At 36.6% G+C, this 11,970-nt stretch overlaps 1 protein-coding gene across 1 annotated transcript; it reads right to left on the reverse strand.

Annotated features, from left to right (window-relative positions):
* Nucleotides 1-5,032: 5,032 nt before the first annotated feature.
* Nucleotides 5,033-7,913, reverse strand: LOC149165841 (nucleobase-ascorbate transporter 1-like). The gene is made up of 5 exons (XM_089429950.1): nt 7,767-7,913; nt 7,494-7,670; nt 7,257-7,357; nt 7,058-7,162; nt 5,033-5,177 (listed from the first exon to the last, which is right to left on the reverse strand). The coding sequence occupies exons 1-5, from the start codon at nt 7,824-7,826 to the stop codon at nt 5,033-5,035; spliced, it is 588 nt and encodes a 195-aa protein (XP_089286076.1). The 5' UTR covers nt 7,827-7,913.
* Between the last annotated feature and the right edge of the window lie 4,057 nt (nt 7,914-11,970).

Here is an 11,970-nt window from a genome sequence, read left to right on the forward strand (position 1 = left end):
TGGCCCACAATCAATGAGTTCCCTATGTTTCGGTATTCTGTTGGCAACAGATGTGGCGCGCAATACAGATGGAACTAAAGATATTCTTATTATCTTTTTAGGAATTCAAGAGGAGGATTTTATCTTTTTCAACTTTCACTTTAGCATATTTACAATTTTTATTCGCTTGATTTAAAGCGTCAGAATATATATCCTTTTTTTTATTGACATGATTAAAGTGTGGGAATTTTTTTTAAGTATAGGTCATGTGGTGGGGACAGCATATAGTAGTGTTTTGTTTTTTCCCTATGTAACAAAATTTGTATTAATTGATATTGTAAATTACTTTAAAAAAATATAGGTAATAATTACAAGGTATTGTAGTTGATGTTTTTATTGCTAATTAATCGATTTTAATGGGGTCTTTTTTTTACTCACATTTCTGTCTCGCACATATTTGCACACTCTTCTTCTGCATAACTTCCTTGGCATAGCCACCTTTACACAACGCCCTCCATGCCCAGGGATGCTTCCTCCACACACTTACTCTGCAAAGCTTGTTTCCAATTACTCACTAGCAAAATAAAAATTACGTGGAGAATAACTCACCAATTAAAATAATGATGATGTCACTGAGCAAGTGAGCACTATAATGGCCTTTGCACTTGCTTTTGCTCTATAATACTAGCCACCCACATTGCTCTAGACACTTATGATATGAATTGATATATTCTTCTCACTCCGAGATCCCCAATCGTTATGTACTTTATGACGTCGATAACTGTGGAATAACTCCTATTGTTGGCCATTAACATTATGGCTTGCCCCTCTAAAAGCTAATTGATGTTATTATATTTTAACCTAGGTCAGACTCCAAAAAGATGCGATTATATTTTAACCTAGGTCAAACTTAGACTCTCACTCATAACAATTTGAGTGACGTTATAAATAAGTAGTTTGTCAATGAGTATTAAATGAGTGGGGTTGTATATGCTTATTGTTGGATTTTGGGAGGTTAATTATCCAACTATAGGCATAAACTACCCCACTCATAAATGAGTATTAAATGAGTGGGGTTGTATATGCACATTGTTGGATTTTGGGAGGTTAGTTATCCAATTATAGGCATAAACTGCTCCACTCATTTAATGTTCATTCGCAGGCTACATATTTGTTGAGTGAGACCCAGGCCTGAAATTTGACGTCATGTAAGACGTAATTTGGGTTTTAAGATGTATTTAACGACCGGCCGAAATTTTTCCCTGTCAGATTTGACGTTCCTTTTATATCTGCAACCTGTCAAAATGACCTCTGATTTCAAATTTAAATCATCAAAAATTATGATACCTCTACCGTATGAGGGATTCCACTTAGCATAAGTTTAAATACAACAAATTCTACAACACTCAATCTCTCCAGGGTGTTCGTATTAAATCCACAACTCCGCCATAAAGCATATTTGCATTGAACATTTATACCTGGTCATCCATATTTCCAACAATTGTTCTGCACTCTCAAGCTCTCTGGCGTGCTCGCCCGTATTAACTCCAATACGATGAAAGTTGATTAATGAATATTCAACACCATATCACAATAATTTAGTGCACCTAGATTGTGTTCCAATGTAATATTTCTAAAATATAGTCCTGGGAAACGGGGTTCCCTAATCCCCATCTTCAACTACGCCTCGCACCTAGGGGCCCTTCCCATTTCCCGCAGGTTTCTGGCACTAGTAAGACTCCATCTCATGCGGGGAAATTCCCTTTCGGCTGAAGGCCTTTGGATCGCAGTCTACACAATAAGTGTATATCGCAGCATACCATCGAGCTTAGGTATATACACAACATTTATGTGCTATGTCTTGTTCATAGGGACGCAAATGTTGGTGAGGACGGCGTGGGGACTCGCCCTCCTCTGCCATAGCCAGATAGAAGAGCAACATTTGGAGAGGTTTTTAGTATTATTTGGACAAATCGGCACATATTGGGTACATGGTTGGGGCTTGCCATGCTGCAGGCCATTTATGTTGTGAGGGCTTTTTTCATAGAGGGGTTTTACATAGTCTCTTATAGACTGGGAATTTATATATCGAATTTATTGATAGGGTCATGGAGGGTCAATGGTTGTCTACCAAATAGTCAGACCAATTCAGGTCGTGCATTCCGCCCCTACTTGAGTTTAAATTTTGGTACTCTATAACAAAGGCATTTTATATTGCTTCAATCTCATAACCTTTTATACAAGTGGAGTAACACTTTGGGCTACAAAATCTGAGGAATCTATAATGCTTTGTATGAGTAAGAATCAGAATAATGTGAGGAATCTATAATGCTTTGTATAAGTAAGAATCAGAATAAATCACGGCTATCTCATTATTATAGATCGCTTAGCCAAAAACATTCAATATGAGTCTTAGTAGTTTCTTTCTTCATCAATTCACACACACATATACTAAATTAGAATCATATAAAATTTGAAGATATAATAATCAATGGAATTAAGGTCTAATTATTTTTCATTATATAAATAGAAATTTATCATATAGAAATTTATCATATGAATAACTAAATCTATATCCTTAAATCCACTTTGAAAATTGAAATAGTTTTTAATGTCTAAAATATTTTATAACATAAAATAAAACTAAGAATAAAATAACTTGTTCCTTTAATTTGAAATTAAAAAATTATATGATCGAAAAGAGAGAATTAAACAAAAGATATTACTATGGAATAAAATTGTTACAATTAACATTAAACAAAAGATATTGATATGGAATAAAATTGTAGCAATTAACATGTTTATATTTATTTAGGAAAAACAAAGCATATTCCTTATATTAATGAAAGTTGAGATGGAAGAACAATTGATAAAGAATTTCCTAATAAAAAGAAATTGACATTCACGCCAAACCCCATGCCAAGTACCACCGTCAGCCCCATGTGTATAACGTTTTTTTGGCAAACATTTTTTTGCGAGTCAAACCGCGGACGCTATGAGCAATATGACATCACTTTCTACAGTAATAAACACGCCATTTGGAATTGGCAAATAATTTAAAAAGTGTCATAATGACTGGCATGTAATAAAATGACAAGTTTAATTATTTTTTTCCTTAACAATGTCAGACTCTGCTAAGGATATTTGGGATCAATAAATTATTTATTAAATTTGTTATTTGATGGGCCAGGGGACCCGTCAAATTTAATCCCTGTTCAGGCCCTTTCAAATGGATTGACATAAGATGGAATCCCATGTGCCTCATGCCAAATTTGGCGGTGAAAATAAAGTGACGGGCGTCCTACTCTTCTGTATTAAATGGTGGTATTGATGGAATAATTATTGATACGAAGAAACAACCATCGACTAACTATATAAAGTATTTTTTAAATAACAACTAAATAAAGTTCCCTTTAATTATAAGACAAAAAATTGTATTTCTAATATAATTAGGCCGATAGGTCTTCCTATTGAAACAGACCTTTCGTCGTCCTTTTCAATCTCAGGTTGACACCTGGCATCCATGCGGGCTTCTGTTTATTCTCAGTGCCGAGAACTTCCGGGTTATTTTGTCTTTCAAAAATACGAGCCACGACCAGCAGAATTCATGGCAGAGGGTTGAGGATCAAGTTCTCAAGTCACGGATTGTGATTCGCGTCTGCCATCCCGAATATATTGTGGGTAGATCTGTGCTGGTTTCTTGCGCTGGACTGGTTCTCACGATTTGCATTATTGTCGCGGTTGTGGGATGGGGAATGGAAGGAACCAGCAAGCATTTCAAGACTCGATTCGATTGGCTCAAGTTCACGGCCATCGCGCTCGAGTGTCTGTTCATCGTAATGGGATGGGCGGTCATTTGCTGCAGATGCCTGGGGAGAAACCGGGTAGCGTCTGGATTGCTAATCGAAAGTCGATTCAGCAGGCCAAGAATCTTATCACGAAAGGCTGCGAGGAGGGCAAAAGATGCCAGGCTCTGATAACTTTTCTGAAAGAAAAAACTTCGCCAGGCTATGTTGGTGTGAGATGCCTGAGACCTGACTTACCACAGAGCTGTGATTTAAAGTACCTGTGCAGGGTCAATGCCGGGACATTGCGAGTGGAGAAATATTTCGCTTATGCGCAGAAACAATGCTGGAAAATGACGGCTGTTGCATTGATCAATATCATAGTCATACTTTCCCCCTTGGACTGGAACAGACACTATAAATCTCCGAGGGGGCGCAGGCGTTTCAAAGTGGCAACCGACGCCATGGAAGCTTATTCTCAAGCATGGGAAATCATGGATCTTGTGGACGAGTTCACGGACCCTGAGACGCATCTCATGAGCAGAGCCGCCGATAAGCTTTTCGAGAATTTGAAAGCAGATGTCGAATTTCGCTACTTTGATTCTCTTCAGACAGATTCCGAGAGCAAGATTAGGGAAATTGGCCGTGATGAGATCCGGAAGCTCGCGGAAAAGGGGAAGAAAAAAGCAAATGCCGAAGAACTTAGGCACGATTCCATGGATTGGAAGGACGTTGCAGCAGGGAACAGCTTATACAAGCTCTGCAAGAGTATTGACTTCAAAGAGGGGAATGTCACAGAATTGCTCGATGAGGTAGTGAGGTCTCTGGCAGATGTTATTGACCGTTGCATTGATCGGGCTGCAGACGCGCTTGTGGCTAACACCAGAAGGTGGGCGAGGGGTTTAGATGAAGCAGAGGTATCGAAATCGCTGTATATAGCGGGAAAAACCAGAGGACTAATGGAGGTATTGGGGCGAGATCCGAATTTAACTGAAGCAAGCATAATGGATGACAACCTTCCCATTGAAGATACCTCAGATTTGGTCCCCTGAAGCATCGACGACACCTCACCGATATTTTTTTTCTTCTGGTTTACAGGCCATTCTGTATTTTTTCTTTTTCAATTGAAGAAATCGTGGCCGACAGCTCAGAAATACATAGTTTATGGTTTCCTGAGGCGACGATACCTCACCGAATTTGTTATTTGTTTTTTTTTCTGGTTTACATACAATTTTGATTTTTTAAACGATCAACCCTCCCACTAACCATTAGAAGGCATCCTCAAGACAATTCTGCCTATAAATCAGAAATGGCAGGCTATAATGCCGTCGGGGTCTTCCCCTGCACCGGACTTGCGCATTCTGGTCAATTACAGAGACATCTGGGTGCAGGTTTAATGGAGAATTTGTGATACTGCAACAACATAATGCAGTTACAGATTAAAGATAAAGTACTTCGGCAAATACATTGGAATCAATGCAAATTTTTTTTTAACGTGGTTCAATGCATTTATATATTTGAATGGTGAGGAGGGCGAACCTCTGTTCACATCGGAAAATTTTCTAAAATTACAGTCGATTAATGGGGTTGCGAATATCTGTTTCGATCATCCGGTCGTTACAGGAATGGAATCATTGCTTTTCACTTTGTTTCAATCATAGCTTTTCACTTTGTTTCAATATTTTCATTTCCATTTTTTTCCCCTGGTTTTTTATTAAGTTTATACTATTCAAGTGAATACTCAATTGAATTGTACGCGGTTTGCTTGTTTATTAAGTTTATACGATTCAAGTGAATACTCCATTGTACGGGGTTTGATTGGTTATTTCGTTTATGGTCTATGCCTTTCTAACCGAAAGTAAGAGGTCGCTGCGACATACTATACTATTTTAATTGGATATTGTAAAATAGTATAATCATGTGATAAAGTTAAAGTTCTGAAAAGCAAGTATAAATTTCTTTCCAATTGAGGTTTATTAAATATGAGATTTAATATTTTAAAATGTAAATGTGTTTTATATACTTTTATATGATTTTTAATTATTATTATTAAATAATAAAAATACATTTATTCGTTGGAAAAGTGCTGGTTAAAAATTTCTTTTATGTAAGTTTTATGGAAAGACTTTGCTTAATTCATTATGGATCACAGAAATTTGAATACATAAATTATCTTATTAATTTAGATTATAAAAAATATTATACTAATATTTTAAAATAATTTAATTATTTAAAAAAATAAAATAAAAAGATTTAAAAATAAACAATCATGTACTCTAAGTAGAGGTTGTATGTTTGGTTACAAACAACATAACAAAGTAGGTTGGAAGCCAAGGAATTTGGCACAACGAATATATTTCCAATTCTTAGATGACTAGAGGCAGTCTCAAATGGGTACCAGATCTTGAATTTTTTTGGAAGAGTCGCTTCCATTTTCTTCATTCAATCACCCACCCTCGTCAAATGGAGACAGTGCTCAACATGAGCATCCATGATAAACAAGTCAATCAAGCCCATCATGCGGGATATTAGATATAACTTGAATGACATAGTGGTAAGGTTGACTCAGGTGGAAAGCTCCAGTGCTCAACATGAGCATCCATGATAAACAAGTCAATCAAGCCCATCATGCGGGATATTAGATATAACTTGAATGACATAGTGGTAAGGTTGACTCAGGTGGAAAGGTATATAGCTTCAGACTTTGATATTCAATCCAATGGACATAAGGATATGAGGAAAAGGATGATCAACTCAATTCCTCTTAATACCATCATTGCAAATTCAAGCTTACCGGAGAAAAACTCCCATGATGGATTCAATCCAATGGACATAAGGACATGAGGAAAAGGATGATCAACTCAATTCCTCTTAATACCATCATTGCAAATTCAACCTTACCGGAGAAAAACTCCCATGATGGTGGCTCTCATCGTCCTTGATTAGTCTACTTTTATCTATGTTCTTGCTACTATGTGTTGTGTTAAGTTTGTTGTCATCCTTGATTAGTCTACTTTTATCTATGTTCTTGCTACTAAGTGTTGTGTTAAGTTTGTTGTTTTTGATGTTTTTATATTAGTCTTCAGTTATCTTATGTCATTTTGTAAAGGGTCAATATAAAGTTAAAACCTGTTTGTGTGACACCCTCCCTTATGGGTCAATACTAATGACATTTTGTAAAGGGTGGTCAATATCAAGTTAAAACCTGTTTGTGTGACACCCTCCCTTACTCATCAATACTAATGTTTAAAATGGCCCATTTTTTGGTATTCAGAATGAGGATTTTTGGTTACTATAGAGTAGAGAAAGTCATAAAAGCTTTTAGAAGTAAACCACGCTCAAATAATCCAAATCCAACCAAAGCTATAACTGGCGTCATACCAAGTGGACTGAAAAACCTGATGCAGATCCCCAGGAGTGTCAAAATTAGAAACCATGGCATATATGAAAAGACCTATGATGTATACTAAAGCTGATAGTGCAGTGACATACCGAGAAACAATACCCCAAAGTTGGCTGTAACCAAGGATGATCTGCAAGCTTGACGAAGCAATCAATGCTCCTTGGATAGCTCGCATGGTATGAACAAATCTCTGCAATGACAAACCTGAAATGTTATGGCCCTGGTGGTGTTCAGCTTATTAATCATCATGAGAACGTACTTTCTTTTGTTCACAATCAATATCATCTGTACTGTATCAGTATTGACTGATAACCACACATGCCTACCTCATGGTCATCGGGAATACTCCGAAGGGATGAATCATTTATAATAGATGTTATTGGTATAATAAATGCAAATGAACCACCAACAACTGTTGGCAAACGTGTTCCAAATAATGACTGCAGAAGCGTATTGAGCCCAGCAACAAATAACAATGTCTGTATTACTCGCACCTTGTCATGCTGTTTCAGATGAATAATCAATTGAGGCTACAGTCCACCCAAATTTCACAAAACTAAAGAAATTTAAAATCAAAGATATTATGAGGAGGCACTTACATCATTTCCTCCCATCGCTGGAACAAGAAAAGTTGGAACCATGACTGTAGTTCCCAACATCAAAATGTAGTGTTGAAAACCCAAAATAATTGTCTCCGCTGCACCAAGTTAATTACAATTACTCTCAGATAATTGAAGCATTTTGTGTCAGGATACACAGCCAGAAATATTACAGGACAACGTTCTCACTAAATTCAAACATAGAACACAGGTTATCTACATGCAAGTGCTTACATAGAAATTGCATGCTTGGAAAACCCAAAGCAGCTGTAGGGTCATGTATGCAAAGAGTGGCATAAAGCAACGATTCAAAAAAAGAGGGATAGTTTTGACAGCTTGATACAGAATGGAGCTTGCAGGCATGCTGACTTTAAGACTCAGGTTTTACAAGACTTGAATTTTTCATACAGCAAGCATAACCACCTCCCCTCTCAACTCTAGGCATTTGAAGTTTAAATGATTTCATTAAACAAGTTCGATAAAGGGAAGAGGTTTCAAGCATAGAACATAAATTGCATGCAGGGAAAACCCTAAAGTAGCTGGAGGATCATGTATGGAAATAACTTTCTAAACTAAAGATCGAAAAAGGGGATATTCCTGACAGCTCTATACAGGGTGGAGCTGTCAACTCTAGATATTAGATTCACCGCCTCCTCCAACTGTTGGAGGCTTCCATTACGACAATCTCGCAGCATTTACATTCACCGCCTCCTCCAACTGTTGGAGGCTTCCATTACGACAATCTCGCAGCATTTACAAACTTTGTAGCGGCTCCTTCAACTGACAGTGGCAATGAGACCACAAATAACCAACACAGGACTCGATGTGAATTTTAATGCAGGTACAGCTCTCTGTTTCCCAGGTTCTCAGAATTCCTCTGTTCTGTTTAAATTGCAGGTTAGTGCTCTCGAAAATGGGTAGGCTGAAAAAGAGCGCTCCAAGGTATAGATTAGCATCACTTGAGGTTTTATGGTGCATTTCAGTCCTCAAGAATACAGTGGCTCCAATGAAGGCAACAATCATAATCTGCAAAGAGAAATGGTTCCAGTAAGATATCCTTTAACCTTGTGCTAATGATTCTTATGTAAGATTAACATTTTCAAATAACGCATCAGTTATCTCAAATCAGACAAAATTATAGTCTGAAGCATCTCACCTGTACAGTTTTAAAGATAACTCGTTTTGCGAATCCAAACCTACATTAAACTACTTGAATCTGAATACAAATTCCTTGACAGGGACATAGCGATAAGGCCGCCTTTTGGCTGCCCAGTATTGCTCTTGATCCTTCTTAGATGTAACCTGTAACCATGGGATATTGGCGAGGTAATGTAAGTCTAATGTACGATTAGAATTAGACAGCACCGATTTGATGAAAGAAATAAATATTTTGAAATTTTATAACCTGAATACCTCTTGTAGGAAGTCTGCAGTGCCTGCCTTTTCTTTCACGACATTTGAAACCAGGACAGCCCTGGAATCCCCAATATTCCCAATGAAAAAGTAATCTCCCTGAGATCAGAAACAAATAACAACCCTCAAAATTTGACATTGAAGTTTTGAACTGCAGTTCTGAAACATGAACTAATTACTTATTATTAGAAAGATTAAACATGAACTAATTACTTAACTCTTTAAAATATAACAACATAAGAGATATTCATTTAAGACAGACATTTGGATGCATTCAATATTTAACTTCTCCAGAATACAAGTCCAACTGGGATTAATAATAATCCTATCGGCCTCTCTTTGTACCTTTTGGGACAATTGCTAGTATACGACATATTATTAGTTTTTTTAATTATAAGATTAATATGTGTAATTGGTGCGGAGTTGATTTCAGGAAAAGATTCGGTAGATTTGTGTGGAGCTTTGTTTGTGCGGAAAATTGCACAAAAGTAAAGCTATGCAAACTTATTTTGTTTTATAACAAATTGATATAATGAGAATATCTTGTTTTATAACTAATTACATAATGTTATATGAAAATTGACATTGACACATAGACATTGATACCAATGGTTCTTGAAATAGATATTAAAAATTTGAAACACTAATGCAAAAATGCAATTCCAAAAACCCATTAATTAATAGTTTATGTGCTAATAATTAAATCAAAATGTTATCTCAAAAACATTAAACACTACTCATATTACACATGGACATAGATCTGGACAAGCATTTACAAGCGATGGCATCAAATGTCACAAATGAAAAATGTAGAAATGCAAGGTAATAAGTTCGATTATTTAGAGATATTTTGTTGGGCGTAGAGAGCATAGGGAGCAAAAGGATCGTTAGGTGCATAGTGAGTTCTTTTGTGTTGTTATCTCATAGCCAAACCTATAGAGACGAGTTGCGTAGATGTGTTTATGGCTTACAGTGTTGTGCTTTCAATGGTGTGGTCGGCTATAGATGTGCTTGGATTTGTGAGATCTGCTACTGGTGCTAAAGCCACTTCTTATTCAACCTAGGCTATGACAAGCAGATATAGGTAGAAACTAAGGTGGAGACAAAGGAATAGAGCCCATCCCTTTGTATAATTCTAAAAACTCCAGTTGCAGTTATAGTCTGCAATTCTATAGTCGCAAATCCAACATAGGTAAAGATCGAGACCTGGCAACGTAGCTAGTTTAACTAGCACCAATAGGAGAAAAGGCAATTTACCTTCTAGATTCGAAGGTAGTAGATCCAGTTCCAATTTATGACCCATTAGCAGAAGCACCAGTTTCACCCATTTAAGAAAAACCCATTAGAGTCCCCATTTCAGAGCTAGATGATGCACTTTTCGACTTTTCCCATTGCCTATCCACTTTGTTAGTTTTGTGAAGCTATTTATAGTGCCCTATTTGAGTAAAATAATCAGTGCTAGTAGGAAACCTTCAGTTTACCTAGAATCTCAACATTTGTTCCCAACTTCCTTCCCAACCTCATTAGGGGTGTATTTTAGAAACCCTGAGAGGCCCAGTTATTTGATTTGTTGTAATAGACGTAGTTTGAACAACCCGCCCATGTATATCACCACTTTTGTTGCTTCAAATGAAATTCCTTTTGTTGGTTCTGCAAAAACAATATGTTGCCTATACTTTGCTTCTGTCTATAATACTACTTATGCTCTAGCTCCCTCTTCTACTGCCATGGGGTTTCACTGGGGGAGAAATACCATACCACGTGCATTCATATTGGAGGATATATATTGAGGAAAAAATGACATAATATATTGAGCATATAATAGGGGGTAAAGAGTTTTTATATTGGAAAGTATAAAAAATGGAGATCAAATTAAATGAAAAATATAAAGGGGTATAAAAAATGTTAATGAAAAAATGGATACCTACAATATCTAGTCAAAGAAGGGGTTTCTTAAATTGGGAAGGTGAATTGGGTTCATATTGGTAGGGGGTTAAATAATATCATTTTTAGAGATATTTTCCAATATGTAGTCAAATTAACAATATTGTTTAGTATGCCATGAACACACATGATATGTTAGAGGTTTATTGATTGAAGCCCCCATGTTTGCTGCTTCTGGTTATGGAATTGGTGAAACAACTGCATTTTTTTTTTGCAACGTAAACTAATCAATCTCAATCTATTATTGGTTGTTTTTATCCTGCTTCTAGAACTGCATATGAATTTGGAACGAGATTTGAAACTAAATATGGAATTGAAACTAGAGACTCTACCTTTGGATATGAAACTAGAGCTTCGAGCTATGGCCCTGCATCTAAATATGCACCCATAACTGGATAAACTCAAATTATATATGCATTTGTATCTATATAAAATGCAATTACTAGTTCATCGACTGGATAAATTGGTTCAACAGAAGCAAAGTGACCCCGCTTTGTAAAGAGGGAATAACCAAAGTTAATACCTTTATCACGCTTATAAAGTTTGTTGAAGAAGGACAAGTAGTGTGCGGAGCTCTGCTTGTGTGCGTCTTTCCACACAAGCAAAGCTCTGCACAAAAAGAATCATAATGAACTATTGTGTACAAAACCATAAGACATAGCATTAACATAATAATATTAATTGCAAATTTGTTCAACCCCCCCCCCCCGCAAGTAAAGGGCCTGCAACCTTGTTAGTTTTGGCATCACTAGTCAGTGCAGTAGCATAATAGTGTCAGTGTTAGTGTTATTATCAGAGCACTCACAGATGAAATGGCCACTCACGAAATTAGTCTTTTTCTGATTTT

The sequence above is a fragment of the Pinus tabuliformis genome, chromosome 5_1 (genome assembly GCF_031772625.1).
Source record: "Pinus tabuliformis cultivar Carrire ecotype Pingquan chromosome 5_1, CPIR1, whole genome shotgun sequence".
NCBI lineage: Eukaryota > Viridiplantae > Streptophyta > Pinopsida > Pinales > Pinaceae > Pinus > Pinus tabuliformis.

What these genes read in the sequence shown, in the direction of transcription:
- LOC149165841 (XM_089429950.1), bottom strand. Translation starts at nt 7,826, where the DNA reads ATGTTGGGAACTACAGTCATGGTTCCAACTTTTCTTGTTCCAGCGATG. An exon ending in CAGCGATGGGAGGAAATGAT is followed by an intron (nt 7,671 to 7,766) that starts GTAAGTGCCTCC and finishes CATCTGAAACAG; the next exon opens with CATGACAAGGTGCGAGTAAT. An exon ending in ATGACTTTCTCTACTCTATA is followed by an intron (nt 5,178 to 7,057) that starts GTAACCAAAAAT and finishes ATGTTGTTGCAG; the next exon opens with TATCACAAATTCTCCATTAA.